This window comes from Balaenoptera physalus (genome assembly GCF_965194825.1).
Source record: "Balaenoptera physalus genome assembly, chromosome: 11".
In the NCBI taxonomy this organism is placed as follows: Eukaryota; Metazoa; Chordata; class Mammalia; order Artiodactyla; family Balaenopteridae; genus Balaenoptera; species Balaenoptera physalus.
The window spans coordinates 98921946-98939433 of NC_138896.1; the positions used below are offsets into that span (position 1 = coordinate 98921946).

At 41.2% G+C, this 17488-nt stretch overlaps 2 protein-coding genes and 1 long non-coding RNA gene across 8 annotated transcripts in view; 1 reads left to right on the top strand and 2 right to left on the bottom strand.

Moving 5' to 3' along the window:
- LOC309637551 overlaps window positions 1-921 on the bottom strand; it is an 864945-nt gene extending 864024 nt beyond the window's left edge. The window contains exon 1 of the long non-coding RNA XR_014250634.1: window positions 809-921. This is a non-coding gene — a long non-coding RNA (uncharacterized lncRNA). The remainder of the gene's footprint in view (window positions 1-808) is intronic.
- Window positions 922-1025: 104 nt separating this feature from the next.
- Window positions 1026-12724, top strand: LOC309637502 (histone-lysine N-methyltransferase SETMAR). 2 transcript variants are annotated; one of them, XM_082412376.1, is made up of 2 exons: window positions 1026-1154; window positions 8658-12724. In XM_082412376.1, exons 1-2 carry the CDS (start codon window positions 1080-1082, stop codon window positions 9459-9461), a joined length of 879 nt encoding a protein of 292 aa, XP_082268502.1. In that variant the 5' UTR covers window positions 1026-1079; the 3' UTR covers window positions 9462-12724. The 2 variants fall into 2 exon arrangements, with proteins under 2 accessions (XP_082268502.1, XP_082268501.1); XM_082412375.1 differs by having other exon boundaries at window positions 1062-1196.
- Window positions 3467-17488, bottom strand: part of SUMF1 (sulfatase modifying factor 1) — a 139517-nt gene continuing 125495 nt past the window's right edge. The window contains exon 9 of one of the 5 annotated variants that reach the window (XM_082412342.1): window positions 3467-4314. In XM_082412342.1, coding sequence (XP_082268468.1) covers window positions 4250-4314 — 65 coding nt within the window. In that variant the 3' untranslated portion in view covers window positions 3467-4249. Of the gene's footprint in view, window positions 4315-8940; window positions 9026-9285; window positions 9309-17488 lie in introns of those variants that run through there. The other 4 variants (XM_082412346.1, XM_082412350.1, XM_082412341.1 and 1 more) reach the window with 4 other exon arrangements.

Here is a 17488-nt window from a genome sequence, read left to right on the forward strand (position 1 = left end):
CATGGACAACTTGTTCTCCTACATTATTTTAAAGGGGGAAAGAAAGATGTGCAGAAGAGTAAGTCAACTCAGGTCACTTTGAACTTAAGGTGCATATAAGACAGAAAATAGAAACCATAACCGCATATCCATCTCCAGCTGGGCTGGAGATGAAGACCTAATACTTTGTAAGAGTATCTGAAGGCAGGGAGTGGATGCTATTATTGAGGAACCCAGAGAAGGTGAGAAAGGGGCCCGGGGCAGAAACCTGAGTGACACCCGCCCCCATTTCAGAGTCAGGCCCGCGAAGGACAGGAGAGGGAGGACGGTCTGCGCAAGGCAAGCGCACCCAGGACAGGGGCCCACAAGCTGAGAGGAGCGACGGTTTCACACAGAAGCAGCAGGACAATCGGGTCAGCGAGCTTTGGGAAGACTGAAAATATTCCACTGGATTCAGCAATTTCGACGTTATCGGAATCCTTTGCGGAGCGGGTCTCGGTTTCCTCAGAGCAAGGGAAGCCGAAAGGAAACAGGGATCCCAGTCTGGGAGCGCGCGGACTCGACACACAGCCTTCCGACGCCCAGTCAGGCTATTCCGCCCCCGAACGCAAACCCCATCACACACACCCCACCTGCCCCACAAGTTCCAGGACTTCGGAGACCCGGGGGGTGCCTTACGCCCTCAGCTTACGGCGCGCCCCTGCCCCCGCGCCAGCTAGCTTCCAAACCCTCAGACACACGGACAAACGACCTCGCCTCGAAAACCCTCCCTGGGCTCACAGGAAAAATTCAAGCACTTCATTGTGTGTTCCCAAAGCTTTGTCCATACCTTACAAGGTTTTGTGTTATCTGTTGTGCACCTGGCTCAAAACAAAAAGCGAGCCAGACCAAAAAGTCAAGGAACGCTGAGAGTCGAGGGAGGAGACGCCCTCACAGGCAAACTTCTGATAGGGGAGATAAAAACTACGACTCCCATGAGGCTGTGGGGCCCCGGGACCCGACTCCCAGCGTCCTCTGCGAGGTTCTAGAGAGTCTAGGTGGTAGACGCATCGTGTCGGCGCAATACGGCCGCTAAAGCCGTGCAGAACTGGCCCTGCGGGATGGCAGCCTCTGAGGAGGAGCCTGAGACCGTGACGGAGCAGCTGGACGTCGCGCGCCGCCTGGAAAATTTGCCTGTGAGCGCGTGGCCCCCAGGGGCAGAGCCAGAGCCCTTTCAGGTAGGGGGCGGGGCTCGGCCAGCCCAAGAGCTGCGCGCGGCCCCCGAGGGCGTGGCCGGTACCCTTGTCTATGGGGGCGGGGCTAGGCGGTCACGAGCGCTGCGCGCGCAGCCCGGGGGCGGGGCTGGCGCCCTTCCAGGTAGAGTGTCGGGGTAAGTGGTAGCTGGGCTTAGTTCTCAATTACCCTACGTGGTAGTGCTTCGATTGTTGTCTCCAAGTTTCTAGACCTTCTTTTTTTTACCCGATCGCACAGCTATCTGCGAGCTGGAAAAGCTCTTAAATAGCTCACAGGTTTCGGTCTTTTCCCATTAACCCTTCGCAATGACCTTTACACGGTCTTCTCTGCCCATAGACTGGCAGTTTCCTGAAGTCAAAACCAGAGGTCTCGTGAGGTCCCTTGGAAAGAGCCGTGAGAACCTGGCTTTTTGTCCTGGTTCTGTCCCCAGAACTCGTTGAGATCCGGGGCAAATCTGTTGCCTCTCTGGTCTCAAATGTCTTGTTTGTAAGATAAGGCATGGGGCCCATTAACGGATCTTAGCCTAGTGTCGTGATTAAAAACTTAGCCTCTAGAGTCACTTAGTTGAGGTTTCCCTCATGCTGTGAGCGCTTTGGCAAATATAAACAGCCTCAGCTAAGCCTTAGAGTCCTCCCGTGTGCAATTAAAATAGTAATACCTCGCTCTGGATTGCTTCGAGAATTACAAGTAAAATACAGTTCCTGGTTTGCTGAAAGAACTCAATAAATGTTAACTACTATTATTACCTCAAAGACCTTTGTGCTCCAACCTTCTCACCCCTTTGACCTTGGCCTGCATGTTGCCTAAGGAACAAGGAATGACAAAAACAAAAAACAAAAACAAGGATGTTGGAGTGGAAAGAGCCCTGGACTTGGAAGTAGGAGAGCTAGGTTCAGGGCTTAGCATCTTAGCCATGTCTCAGATCCTGAGTTTCTTCATCTGCAAAATGAAAATAAAGTTTTAGTGCCCTTGTCACACCCATTATCAATATCAAACCCTGTCCGTCCTTCCTAGGGTTATTTTGAGAATCAAGTAAGAGGACAGATTCAGCAGCAGTTTAAAAAGAGTGGAGCAGGCTATTAATGTTAGAAATGGTTATTTTTCCTCAAACTACATTAGGCAGTTTATCATTAATAATACAGGTGGCTAGCACCATATTAAACACTGATCCCTAAAAGCTTATTGAAGACCAAACATTGCTGAATGCCTGGTCAAAAACACTGACATATGTTTTCTTTCTTCAAAAAATAATTGAGTGCCTATAATGTGCCTGGCACTGTGTTAAGCTAGGCATAGACGATAAGATGGTGCCAATACAATTCCTGCCCTTGAGCTTACAAGAGCATATGGAAGGCACTATGTGGGGGGCAGAGGAAGCCTTGTGATTGATCCTTATACCTATAGTTGATGGGCATAAATGAAAATCAGGAGACTAAGACTCAATCCCACAGTGTTCTAGCTTCCTGGCTGTATGCACAGCTCTAGGTATACTTAGAGTTACACATAGAAGACAAGATCCCTTCCTTAAGGAGCTTATAGTCTTACCAAGAAGATAAAGCATGCTTGAAACATGTAAATAACAAGCCGAAAAGGGCCTTCAACTGCTTTGCTTCCATATATTCATGGAGCACAATACCAGTCTTACAAAAGGTCAAAACAGCTTGCTTGCCCCAAACCCTGCCTTCACAGGCATGTGCACACATAAGAATTAAGGCATGAAAAACTCAAAGTAAAAATAACTTTGTGTCTAGTTTGCCTTTGGGTCCTGTATGAAAAGGCAAAAAGAACATTCAAATGTTCAGATCGGAAACAAGCACATCATAATGCCATCGGGGTCAAAAGACAAGTAGAAAATAAACCAATTGATTTTCTTGAACTAAGAGTTGGATCTAGCCATTTTTCAGGTTTCTGAAACCAGCTTCAAATATCCTTTTTAAGGTCTCAACATGGCCTTGACAAGAATTATCTGGCTTACAGTCTCCTAATAGCTGCTTGGAGCAAAAACAAACTCATGGGGCTAGAGGCCAAGTACAAAGATTCTTGTAGCTGGTGTTTCAAAACAACCAAAAATGGAATGAAGATTTTCACAGCACTTCCTTAAAATTCAGAATTGAGGCCTAGATTTTAAGCCCAGAATATTGTGCAGTGTCACGTTTCAGTTTCTGGGGCTTTGGTACAGAATGTATGTGACTCAGAAAAGTTAGTCTTCCAATCAAAAATTATTAAGAGCTTCAATTAAGCAATCAAGTAATATTTCCTGAGCCACCTGCTCTGTGCCTAGTACTATGGATGGGAACCCAACCCCATCACCATTCCATACCCCAAACCTCCTGACCGTGCCTTTCCTTAAAACATTTGTTAGAAAGATCAGACCTACATGCTTAGTGAGAGCCCAACAGTCTATGCCACTTAGATCCCAAAGTTCATACTATTAATAGGTGCAGGTCTACTTCAGATAAGGGAGAAATTAATTGTAGCCAAGGAGGTACAATATAATTGCACTTTAACATGCTGTCTTCTGTTTACATTTTGGCTTCTTGGGTGACCGTAGTTTATAAAAAAAAGTCTCAAGTTTTCTGTCACAAAATGTGAAGTCTCCATCCAGTTCTTCAAGGATCTGGTTTCTAGTGCATTTTGCACTGATCATTTTGTATTTATTCCCAACTCTTACATGATCAATTTTGCACTTTGATAGATACCAGGAAAAAGTAAAGCTTTTGTTATGACGCCTGAAAAAATGATAAAAATCCCATTCTTCATGTCCTCTTTTGTATTTTTCTGAGTGGTTCTTTCTAAATCCCAGCATGTGCATACAATAGACAATAAGGCAATATTTACTGATGTTTGAAAGCAGTCTGTGCTGGGTCAGCTCTCAGTTTCCCCCCATCAAGATGGATAAATGATGGAGGTAGGACTATAATCATATGGTTTTCCAAACATAATTTTGGTTTGAGTATGTTTAAACCTGAGAAGTTTAACTCCAAACCTATTTTTTTCACCACCCTACTAGATAGCCTGCATAATTCATATTGAACACTTATGTGCCAGCCACTAGAGAAAGCTTTTTACGTGGTTTCTCACATGTATTTCCTTCACAGCAATCTGTAAGAGAAATAGAAAGGGAATGTTTAGAGAGCTTAAGTAATGTGACAGAAATATGTGATGTTTTAAATATAAAATCTCGAAATAATATCTAGAAGAATTTAAGAAAGTTACTATTTTAAAAGTACAAAGTGGCCCACACAGAGTATAGTGTTATGTTCATTAAATTTCTTGAGAACCTTTCCCCCCCTCAGATATAGGTAGTGTCCCTGTTTTATAGTTGCTAACCCAGAGTTTAGCAAGTCACTCGCTGTAAGGTCACAGTACTAATAAGATCCTAGTCCTGTATGTGTCTGCTCTAGGACATTCCATGTTCTGCATTAAGACGTTCTCCACTGCTTTTGCCCAGTGTTCAGGCCACAGTCACAGTTTTCCTGGCTAGCCTCCTTCACGCTTTGCTCCATTCTCACCTCCCGGTTGGCGACCTCATTGCTCATTAGCCGTTTATATCTTTGACTAAATTTTCCAGCCATTTCCTGGAACCATTCTCAGCTTCCACCCTGGGTTTATTAGTCAAGACGCATTTGTTTGCAAGAAACGTAAATACGACACAAACTAACTCAGGCAAAGAAGGGAAGGAATTTCCTCATGTAACAGCGAAGTCTGAGACTGGTAACTGTAGGCATCTCTGGATCCAGGAACTCTCAAGGTGTCATCAGATATTTCTCTCTACCACCTCCCTGCTTCGCACCCCTGCTCCCCTTTCCTGTGGTGGGCCACACCCTCAGTAGGTCTTATGTGTGTGGCACAACTTGGGAATGCCTGATGGATACTCTGTAGTTTAGCAAACCCAGTGGAAAAAGAACGCCTCTTCCCTAATTTTTTCAGCAGGAGTCCCAGAATTATATTTCATTGACCTGGCTTATGTCCTGTGCCCATCCATGAACCAAAAGTACTGTTGAAAAGAGCAAGCGATGTTCTGATTAGCCAGGTTTAGGCCCCACCCAACCTAAAGCCCCAGCAAACCATTAAGACAAGAGTGAGAAGGGTTCCCCTGGGAAGACTCAGGATGCTTTCATCAGAAGAATAGATGCTGCATAGATTTAAAAACATGTCCAGGATTTGATCTCTCCTTGGCGTAGGGTAAGCACAAAAACCCCTCAGGGTAACACCCTTTTTGGATCAGTTTGGTCCTGGGCTTTGTACCAGGGAGTAGGGTACAGACTATGGAAAGAGTGTTACAAATGGGGAGCATTTAAGCTGATGCCAGCTGATTCCTAATTTGTAACACACTTAACATTAGCTATCTGAAATGCAAAATGTAAGTTTATATGGCATATAAATATTTGAATAAAATGTTAGATTATTTCTGAAAAGAATAATTAACTTTTCAATATGTAGATACCTGAAAAGATAGATAATTACATAATGATATGTTAAATTAGACCACAGTTTTCAAAAGACTATTCTTTAGTATAGCCATTTTTCTAAATCAGGTAAAATATCTTTTTGGAATGGTATTTAACCAAACTTTTTATGAAGGAGAAAGTGGAAACATATAGAGATAAAATGATTTGTGATTATTATTGGTATCAGGGTCAATGATTACATCGATCAAGGGGAAAAAAATATTCTCTTTAAACAGGAAGATTATCCAGAAGTCTCTATTATCCTTTGGACGGTGTTTGCAGCTCATTTGGAATCAGCTACCATTTGTAATCTAAGTCTCTAAAGGATCTGAGATTGTGCAAAAAGTTTAAATTGCAGAATTTTTAAAAATGTATCACCAGATTCTCCAAAATCTTATTTTAAATGTAAAAATAAAAGTAAAAATAAGCAAATAATAGTATTTTTTCCAAAAAGTATTTATCCAAAAAGTATTTATCCAACAACAAGGAATAATATGCTCTCCTGGTTAGAAAACTGCAGTAAGTCAGAGTTGATTTTAAAAGTTGTTATCTGCATCAAAATATAAATAAATAAATCACCTTAGAGTTTAGTGATTTCTATAGTACATTAAAATTATATGCACCTTTAAGAACAAATCAAGTGAAAAGAATTCTTCATGAAAAGTTTAACAAAGTGGTGTACAATCTTCATTTTACAAGCACTTCTTAAAATGTCTCAGTAACCATTTCTAAGTTGACTCTTAAAGTCTGGAAGTAGATTCTGTAAAAGACAGCAGTCATTGAATTTGACTGATAGGGCATCTTTTTCTAAGCCATCCTTTATCCTTTTATGACATCTCTGCTAAGCTAAAGCTGTAAGAACCGACACAAACAAGAGAAGCTATTTCTACTCTCCACCCCCAAATCACTTTTTAAGCAGTATTAGCCTTCCCCCCTCCCCCTCCCCCCTCGCCCCCTCGCCCCCCTCCCTGCAGGTACGCCCACTCACCATCCTTTCACAGAAGGATGTCAATCCTTCCCCCCCAGCTCAGCGGGTTTTTTGTTTTTTTGTTGTTGTTGTTTTGTTATTTATTTATTTATTTATTTATTTATTTATTTTTGGCTGTGTTGGGTCTTCGTTTCTGTGCGAGGGCTTTCTCCAGTTGTGGCGAGCGTGGGCCGCTCTTCATCGCGGTGCGCGGGCCTCTCACTGTCGCGGCCTCTCGTTGCGGAGCACAGGCTCCAGACGCGCAGGCTAAGTAGTTGTGGCTCACAGGCTCCAGACGCGCAGGCTAAGTAGTTGTGGCTCACAGGCTCCAGACGCGCAGGCTCAGTAGTTGTGGCACACGGGCTTAGTTGCTCTGCGGCATGTGGGATCTTCCCAGACCTGGGCTTGAACCCGTGTGCCCTGCATCGGCAGGCAGATTCTCAACCACTGCGCCACCAGGGAAGCCCCCAGCGTTTTTTAAAGTATAGGGTTTTGCACCTAACTGCATAGCTCCACCAAGGCCTCCACAGGGAGTGTAACTACATGCTGCTCAATACTTTTCTAAAAGTATTGACACAACATTAATGGATAATTGACTGAAAGATAGGCTGTTCAAACGTTCCTCTGGATATGCTAAATTCTATCGACTGGTCTCTTGCACAACTGCTCTTACTGACTTCATGTGGCAGGATGCCAACAGCCTTTATTGAGGGTCAGAATGAATGAAATGAAAAGCAGCCCATGAAACTGCGTCCTGGAAAAGAATGGTTTAGACAGACTCATTTGTGAAATTTCTCTCCCATCTCCATAGTGGAAAAAGTCAATGCTTCTGAACAGTGAGATTATTCCTTACGGACAGTACAAGCCATACATCGAATCATATTTCCCTCTTTGAAGTGGCTGTTCTTGGGCAGTGCCAAATGTCCAGTCTGCTTCTGCACACTTAGTGTGTCTAAGCTCTCTCGACTTATTTTTCCCTTCACCTTACTTTCCTTACCTGTTGTTCATTTATCTTACCTCTTTGTAAGCCTCATTAAATCCTTTCTGGAAGAAAACAAGTATAAATAAATGAATTGTTCTATACATGAAGAAATATGCTGGGCTCATGAGAGATACTTTAATCTTCAGCGTTTGAGAATATGCTTCATTCTGCCAGTGAGGAAATAACCAGAGGTCAGGTTTCACAGAGACTTTAGACTTAAGACTTCTCTATCATAGCATTTTATAAATGTAACATTTTGAAAATACAGGTACGTTTAAAAGACAGAGAAACTTTTTTGTATTCTCCCTTTCGCACTTAATAAGAACAGGATTTCTTTACATGTATACAATATAGCTACAATAAATTTCAATATCTATTAATATTATGTAACAATTTTTGGAATTATCTCTGCAAGTTTTTTGCCAAATTTCTGCTTTTAACTTTGTGAAGACTCAAATAGAACTATAAGGTAATAGCATTTTTTAAAAACATGAGAGAATATATAGGAATTTAGATAATCTTCAAATTTAAAAATTCTTTTAAAAAATCAATGGAAGACTCTCTCCCAAAGGCCATTTTTCATTGATTTATCATTTATGACTTTCTTATCCCCAAAAAGGATATGAGGTAACTCACAATAAAAATACATATATGCATTTGTATTACCAGATAAATGTAAGAGATAAAAGCCAAGGAGAAAACACATAACTGCATTCAAAACCTAAATTCGGCACTGATTTTCCTGACATCTAAAGCTAACAGGGAAACAAAATGGATTACAAATTTTTCAATATCTGATAAGAGAAAAATACATAAATTTTTCCACTGCTTAAAAGGAAACCACCAAATTTTAAATCTAAAAATTAACCCTGGTTTTTAAATTGGAGAGAGATGTTTTCAGGTAATATTGTAATATATTGCATTTTTTTGTTTTGTTTCATTCTGTTTGTTGGAATTAGGAACTGTCTCAGCCAAAAGCTGCTTGAAATACAGGTGAGATATATGACATGCCATGCTGACTTAACAGTATTTCCGTTTTTTGCAGTATACTCCTGATCATGTAGCCGGGCCTGGAGGAGACACTGATCCCACTCTAATAACCTTTCCCGGATGCGTTTGTGTCAAAACTCCCTGCCTCCCTGGAACTTGCTCCTGTCTCCGTCGTGAGAAGAACTATGATGATAATTTATGCCTCAGACACATAGGATTAGAAGCAAAGTGTGCTGAGCCAGTTTTCGAATGCAATGTCCTGTGTCAGTGCAGCGACCACTGCAGGAACAGAGTGGTCCAGCGGGGTCTGCAGTTCCGCCTCCAGGTGTTCAAGACAGATCGCAAAGGCTGGGGACTTCGTACGTTGGACTTTATACCAAAAGGACGGTTTGTCTGTGAATATGCTGGCGAGGTTTTAGGATTCTCGGAAGTACAGAGAAGAATTCAGTTACAAACAATACACGATTCGAATTACATTATAGCCGTCAGGGAGCATGTTTATAATGGGCAGGTAATGGAAACGTTTGTTGATCCTACCTCTATAGGAAATATTGGAAGATTCCTTAACCATTCTTGTGAGCCAAACCTATTGATGATTCCTGTCCGAATCAACTCGATGGTACCAAAGTTGGCACTTTTTGCAGCCAAAGACATTCTGCCAGAAGAAGAACTCTCTTATGACTATTCAGGAAGATTTCTTAATCTACTGGATAGTGAAGACAAAGAAAGGTTAGATAATGGGAAATTAAGGAAACCTTGTTATTGTGGTGCTGAATCATGTGCTGCGTTCCTGCCTTATGACAGCTCACTGTACTGCCCCTTAGAAAAGCCAAACACGAGTGAGGAAGGAAGAGTATAGCAGAAGCGTGTCTGGCCTCGCAGTGGAGGAGAACGAGGAGGAATCGAGCGTGCTTGGCTCAGCCCTTCCTGGGTTCCCCTCTTACAAGCAACTTACCCTCAGGGTCAGTCTACGCTCCGTGGTAAGGAGCTTGCCCCTCACTGTAGGGGAGCCCAGTGGTTGTCACTTAGGAATGTGGCAGAGACTACAGATTGTCCAGCAACACTCTCTCTCCCCTTCCATCATAGAATTCTCAGTTTTTAGCTGGGTACATGACTGCCGAGAATACTCGCTTTTCCTAGTGAGACGTGGCTGAGGGACTACGTCACAGCTAGTGGGATATGAGGGAAAACGCTGTGCCCTTCAGTGGAGATATCCTTCCCTTATCCCACTCTTTTTTCTTCTTGGCTGGAATGTATACATGATAACTGGAGCTGGAGCGTCCATACCATACCCCAAAATAACCTTGGAAAAGGAAGCCACACATAGCAAATCAGCAAAATTGAAAGGAGTCTGGGGGCTGTATACTGTCCAGCACTCTACCAGTCCTGACCTGACACCTCTGGACTTTTCGGTGAGAAACTGTGTCTTCGTCATTTATGCCACTGTTATTTTGAACTTTCTAGTACTAGCACCAACCCTAATCAGTGATCCAAAGAAACCCTGATGGCTGAATACCTAAGCATTGCTTTCCAGTCAATTTTGTCAGTCATAAGGCTGGTATTTTCATTTCTGTCTGACTCCTGCATTTTATTTCTCATTTGTTTCTAAACATATCAAGGAAAAGGGCATGATTAATTATCACCTGCTAAAAACCTTAATGATTATCGCCAATAGTGAAAAACATAACCGTGAGAATGACTTCCATGTGTATAACCAAAAGTCATAAAAGGAAACAAATTGTAAAATTTTTGCTATATACCTGCTGTACTTCAAGGCTTGTGAAGTTATGCTTCAAAACTTCAAACAGCCTCACTTCATGTATTAACAACATGAAAATAACCCTGTCAACACCACCAAAGGCGACGGGAGTTTTATAATTCCATTTAAACTTATGGAGAGGCAAACATCTCTAACTTCCTTCCTTAAAGCAAGAGTGTTGCAAAAACAAAGCTACTATGGAAGTTTATTAGACTTTGTGAAAGCTAAAATAATTACTTGGGCCCTATAATTTCTTTTTCTAGTGCATTTAGACCCTACCACCAGGAGACGCTGCGCTTTCAAAGTTATATCATAGGGACCCATGTTATATATAACACTCCTGTATGATATCATAAGTAGGATAGTTGTACATTTTAAGTGAATGAAATGTATGGTATGAGAATTATATCTCAATAAAACTGTTAAAATAATAACTATGTTAGGGTTTGCGTATTCACATAACATTATCAGGAATGGTTCCATGTGAATAGATGATACTAGAGTACCCATAAAATGTCCCAGACTACAAATGTGCAGTGTCTAAAACAGAATGAGTTTTTCCTCCAAACTCATCATTTCTCCCTGCCAACCTTCCTCTATAACTGATTTCTCTGAAGCAGTCCTGCTTTTTGTAAGGCAGCTTGTATCTCTCATTTTACAATGGCCTTTCTCCTCCTCACAAGGGCTTCTAGTAACTGAGCTACTTAAGAGGCCATAAGGAAACGGTCAGAAGGAACGTGAGTGGCTCACTGTGTGATGCTCCCGATACCCTTTCCTTCTTCCTCCTGCTCCGTAGCTACTGAATATCACCGTCTGTGTATCAGAAATACTCCACTGAGGACACGAGCGGCATCCTCCATCGTGATGTCTCTTCCAAAGACAGAACTCACTGAATATAGACCCTTGGAGTTTTTTGTACTCACACACAAGTTTATTCTTAAATAGCAATGTCGCCTGGAAATCAGATTCCTAAAGTAAGCGTTGAAGACTCTTCCAAGTCTTTTCTAGGTACTGAGTTAACTGCATTTACTTAATTGCCATGTTCCTAAGAAAGTTGACACTTCTACTTTTGAGAGCAAACATTAAAAGATATACTTCTGCTTGACTGTTATCCCAATATAAAAAACATATAAATTTTTTACAATTATAAATTAGTATAAAATTAGAATTTTAAAAGGTGTTATATGTCTTCATGGAATTAAAACATAAAAATGGCTCTGAAGTCAGTTTCCACTGAATTCACTAAGAATGTGGAAACGTGTACCTTGGAAACTGTTTTGGCCCAAGGATAACAAAGATCATACTTGGAGGACAAAACTTTTCAAATCTTCTTTTTTAAATTAATGTTTTTAAATTTCAAATTAATATTCACGAAATATCAGTGGCTGACAGATTTTGTTCTTGGCTAAATGGAAAATTTTGCCTTAATTGAAGTGAATATTCAGAGATTATTTTTCTCCCTCCCTGTTTTCAATATTAAGCCCCAATACTGCCTAACTCTGAAGCATAAGGCAGGAGTGGATTAAGTACATCAATAGGAGACTAATTTGCATAGAACAAAGGATTTTATCTTAAACTCAGGAAGATCTCATTTAAAAAGGGGGAAAAAAATCTCCCAAAGTTGTTTTCATTCCCTTGAGTGTTCAAATAATGTTCTCTTTGTGTAACATATTCCTTATTACATATTCCTCTCCAGTGTGTTATTGTTCAGCAAGTTACTGAACCTCTCTGACTCTGAATTCCCTTTTCTGGATACAGCATTTTCGGGAGAATCAAATAAGTTAACACTTGTAAAGCGTTTAAACAATGATGCAGCACTAAGATAGCTATAACCAAAAAGACAACTACAAGTGTTGACAAGGATGTGGAAAAATTAGAACCTTGTATATTGCTGGTAGAGTTGTAAAATTGCACAACTACTTTGTAAAGCCATTTGGTTAGTTTCTTAAAATGTTATACATAGAGTAACCACATGTCCCAGTAACTCCATTCCTAGGTAACAGACCCAAGAGAAACGAAAACATGTCCCACCAAAAATTGTATGCAACCTATATAGTGGCATTATTGGTAATAGCCAAAAAGTAGACACAACCCAAATGTCCACTGACTGATGAATGAATAAACAAAATATGGTATCCATATCACAGAATATTATTCAGCCAGGAAAAGGAATGAAGTGCTGACACATGCCACAACATAGATAAACCTTGAAAATACTATGTTAAATGAAAGAAGCCAGACACAAACAGCCACAAATTGTATGATCCTATTTATATGAAATGTCCAGAATAAGCAACTCTGTAGACACATAAAGTAAATTAATGGTTGCCAGGGGCTGGTGGAAAGGGAGGTATAGGACGTGATTGCTATATCACAGAATATTATTCAGCCAGGAAAAGGAATGAAGTGCTGACACATGCCACAACATAGATAAACCTTGAAAATACTATGTTAAATGAAAGAAGCCAGACACAAACAGCCACAAATTGTATGATCCTATTTATATGAAATGTCCAGAATAAGCAACTCTGTAGACACATAAAGTAAATTAATGGTTGCCAGGGGCTGGTGGAGAGGGAGGTATAGGACGTGATTGCTAATGGGTTCAGAGTTTCTTTTTAGGGTGAATATACTGAAAACCACTTTCAAGTGATGACTATCATGTTACGTGATTTATATCTCCATAAACCTGTCATAAGAAAAAGAAACAAGAAGACACGGGTGCCTCTCACTTGGAAACTGGTAACCTGTAACTCTGGACGTTGCTCTCAGGAATAAACACTCTCAGATCCCAAGGAAATTCTTCTCCACTTGCTTTATGTCCTCAAAACAAAACATGACCGCGTCTAAGGTTGTGATTTTTTTGTGGCTATCACCACTATCAGAGATAGACCCTGCTTCACAGGGCAGTGAGATTTTGAATAATAGGAGTGCTTAGTTTGGTAAGAACATGGATGGATTAATTAGTCAGATCCTTCCTCTCAGATAGCATGAATGCAATTCTTAAATAACAAAGTATTGTTTCCTTGTAGTCTTGAATATCAACTTTCTTGCCTCTCTTTCTGTTCAAGTTTGTGGTTCCAGAGATTCGTGTGGTTCCTCATGAATCAGCACAGTATTCGTTACAGTTGCACATGGAGACAGAAGTATTTTGCAATATTAAACAATTCATATTACTTTTACATTTGTATACGTGTGGATCTAGAAGTTTGATATTGGTTCTTCACATTACTTCACGTTACTTGGTTCTTCTCATTACATTACATTTAAGAGACAGTTAAAATGACAACATAAGTGATAGTAGTTTATGTGATATAATTAATATATTTTTCTGCAATGATAATAATTCATCAGATATAATATCATTACAATGTTTGGACATGATAAGTAAATTTCATGATTTATTTTCAACTCTGTTTCAGCGGAGTAAAGCTTTCTTAAATTGACATTAATAAAAAACTATCAAAGAGCTACAGTAACTCAGAAAAGATGGTCTCATTTGGTATCATTGTTAACAGAACATCAACCATGTGAAAATCTTGTTTATAACAGCACAATTTATGATTTTACTGAAAGGACAATAAGAAAAATTGTTTTTTGGCATAAATATGTAAAAAATTATGAATCACATAGCTCATTATTTTATTATTCATCCAAACATTGCCAACTCAGTTGGATGCCCAGGAATGAGCAAGGATAATTAAATTTAGTCACATATGATATTTTGCCAACTTCACTCATATAAAAACCCTAACTTTATACATGTTTTCCATTCTTGTGGTTATGAAGACATTTTTGTCAAACTTGATTTATAACTTTTAAATATTTCTACATATTGCCTGTGGATTTCCCATAAGCTGTCCTGGCCTTGATGCTTATAAAGGGAGGGAAGAAACTAGCTTCCCTGGTAAGGCTGTTAAGGGACTCACATAAAATAATGGACTTATATAGGCTATAAAGTACTATATAAATTTGGTTATCGTTACAGGCATATTTCTGGGTTTACACTCTGCTACACAGAACCGAACGCACACGTTATCATATTATCATAGTCGAGATTCATTTAGAGTCCATATAATGGTAAGTCTTTCTTGGTGGTAAATGTTATGGAAGTATTAGAATAAGCTCCCAAAGGAGTTCTGTTAATCAATTAAATAAAAGGATACTTGTCTTTGATCATTTAATTATAGCCAAATGATGAACAGAATCTGAAGAACATCCTTGGAGCTCCCTTTTACTTTATAACTACTTGGGATTTCCCTGGGATGACAAAAAGCCTTGCTATTTTTGTATATATTGTTACTCGGTTAATGGCCTTAGTTTTTGCCTCACTGCCCAAAGCTACAAGTCATCCATACCTCTTCCTCCTCCTCCCCATAACTAATCAGTCACCAAGTCCTATACATCCCCTGCCCTACACATCTCTCACATCTGTTCCGTTTTGCCCGTATTGTTTTATGCCATGCTTCCATCATTTCTTCCCGGCAACAGCCTCTCGGCCTCACCATCCCCACAGTGTATCCTCTGCCTTTAAAGCCTTCAGTGACTTCTCATCACACTCAGGACGGAGCCCAAACTTCTCAAGATGACCAGAAGGCCCCTGCCCCCATCTCCACCTCATCTCTCACTCATCTTCTCACTCTGAGGTCCACCTTGAAAAGCCACGTGCCCTCTCACCCTCCCCTTCCCTTCTGGAAAAAGCTTAAAGAAGCAGGTTGCTTAACTTTACCTTCAGGGGGCATTAGAAGGTCGTGTGTGTGTGTGTGTGTGTGTGTGTGTGTGTGTGTGTGTGTGTGTGTGTGTGTGTGTGTGTGTGTGTGTGTGTGTGTGTGTGATTTTACTTTAAATTGTTCTTACCCTGTCCTTCTTTGCAGAATACATCTCCTATGCTGCTTGTTTACATGGCTACTAGGCAGCTAAAATAACAAGAGAGCCAGCAATATATTCTATTTTTTTCCCTGTCTCTTCTTCCTTCCCCGCTTCTCCTATTTCTGTTTGCTGCTAGCTGGCTAGCCATCACTTCCATCAGCCTGTCTCCTTGTCATTCATCTTCCTTCGGCCACCTGCCCAGCCTTGTCCTCACTGCCAAATCTCCAGGGCTGAACTGGGAAAATACAAATTACTTGATCTACCACAGTACCATTCCTGCTGTGTACTGCTTTGCTAACTTTTGTTAGTCGTCTGGTCCAGACATACGCAATGCTCCCTGTTTATAAGGGCAGCCAATTACACAGTGCTGATGCCACTAATTCCAACCCCACATGTCCCATGGCCTCTGCTCACCACGTCCCTCTCTGACCAGCCCACGCTCCACCCTCCCTCCATCCCTAGACCACTTCTGTCTTCTTTTTCTAACCTACCACCAGCTCAAAGCATTTGTACATAGTAGGCAGACACAGAAAAGGGCCTCCAAACAAATCTAAGACAGAGTTCTCCTAGCCTGTATTTAAAGATAATTGAATTCCCTCAGTTAGAGCTTCCATTTACCCTCAAGGCAAAGTGGGTTTGTTTTTGTTGTTTATCTTGGAAGTGTCTGCTTGCTTGCCAATCTGTTTCTCCTGCCTTCCCCAACTCTTCAAAATAAACTCTTTCCCCTTTCCACGGCAGTAACCAACCTACCTCTTCCCCACACCTCCTCCCCCAATTGTACACTCATCGGAGTGCATTCTCAGCTCTTTTGAGAGTGGAAATAAGGATGGTTCAAAGACTAATCCTAGATCTTCAACAGACACCAGACCTCCCACTACCCTAACTTGCCCTGCAGAAATTGCTTGCAAATTTTTGACTAGTTTAAAACCATTTTAGCTACTAAATTGTTGATTTTTTTTTGTCTAGTGAGAGGATTTACAATAACCTAATATTTACTATCACTACCCTTTCAGAAAGAGAAGGCACAGGGAAGGGGGTGCACATAACCCCTTAAAATCTCTCAGCAGTTCTTAAAATGAAATCAGTGTAGCTTTATAAACAACGTGACACCTCGTCCTTATTTTTCTTCGCCGAGACCAGTACTTGGGAAGTGGTTCTGGTTGATCCACCCAGTCATCTAAACAACTGTTATTTGTTCATTAATTCAATTCATTCATTCATTCACAAACATTTATCAAGTATCTAGTATGTGCTGGTGGTGTGAAGTCAAGTCCCTGAATTCATATTTAATTCAGCAAATGTTTCCAAGCACCTACTATGCTACATTCTGGAGAAATAGAGACCAAAAGCCATCTTCATTCCCAAAGTGTTTAGAGTCCAATAAGGGGAAAATAATTAGCGTGAGAGGGTCTCAAGGGTCTACATATTATGTCTATACTTCTTAAGTCTTCGAAACACTTTTATTTGGTATGTGTGTACAAATTTGGCACTTGTGTGATTGATTTATGCCTAGCTCCTCTGTTGGACTCTAAGCTGCTTGAGGACTGGGACCAGATCTAATTTTGCTCACCAGTTTCTCTCTAGCACTTAATGGGTATCACTGAGTGAATGAACTATATAGTGTGATGAACCTGACATTATCTTTAGGATGAAGTCCAAATTCTCTATGGGAGCACCTTAATGCCTTCCACAGTCTAGCTTTTCAGCAAAACCCCACTGCTCACTTCTCATTCTATGACCTATAGCCCCTCTGGGTAGCTCTCCATTTCCTCATCAGGCCTTGGGGGAAGTTCTGCTCATGCTGCTTTCCTCCTTCAGGACAACTCCCCTCTCCCACCCTTCCACCCCTCCCTTCATTGCTTAGTGACTTCTTTCCCATCCTTCTTGAAAGTCTCAACTCAAATCCCACTTCCTCTGTGAGGCACGTGTTTGGGTTCCCTGGAGAGCACACTCTGAGAGGAAGGTTGCAGCGCAGGAAGATTAGCAGGCGATGCCATTGGGATTAGCGCCTGTGATCGAGTGGAAGGGAAGGGAGCGGGAGGGGCAAAGGAGAACTTGGGCTGTAGTGAAACCTCAACAAAGACCACAGCCAACCCACAGGGGGCCCTGAAGCTGGGGCGGCCTTTCAGGGTTGCCTCTACTAGCTGTAGTGAGAGGTAGAGCCTTTACAGTCCTGCATCAGCCAGTCACTGGATGCAGAGCGCCTGTGGAAAGGGGGCTGAGAGCACTCTCAGCGGCCGAGGAATAAATCCTTCAGG

Bases quoted from the DNA above. Each gene is read 5' to 3' on its own strand.
- LOC309637502 (XM_082412375.1), top strand. From the start codon at position 1,080: ATGGCAGCCTCTGAGGAGGAGCCTGAGACCGTGACGGAGCAGCTGGAC. The intron at 1,197-8,657 runs GTAGGGGGCGGG...CGTTTTTTGCAG, and splicing joins CAGAGCCAGAGCCCTTTCAG to TATACTCCTGATCATGTAGC.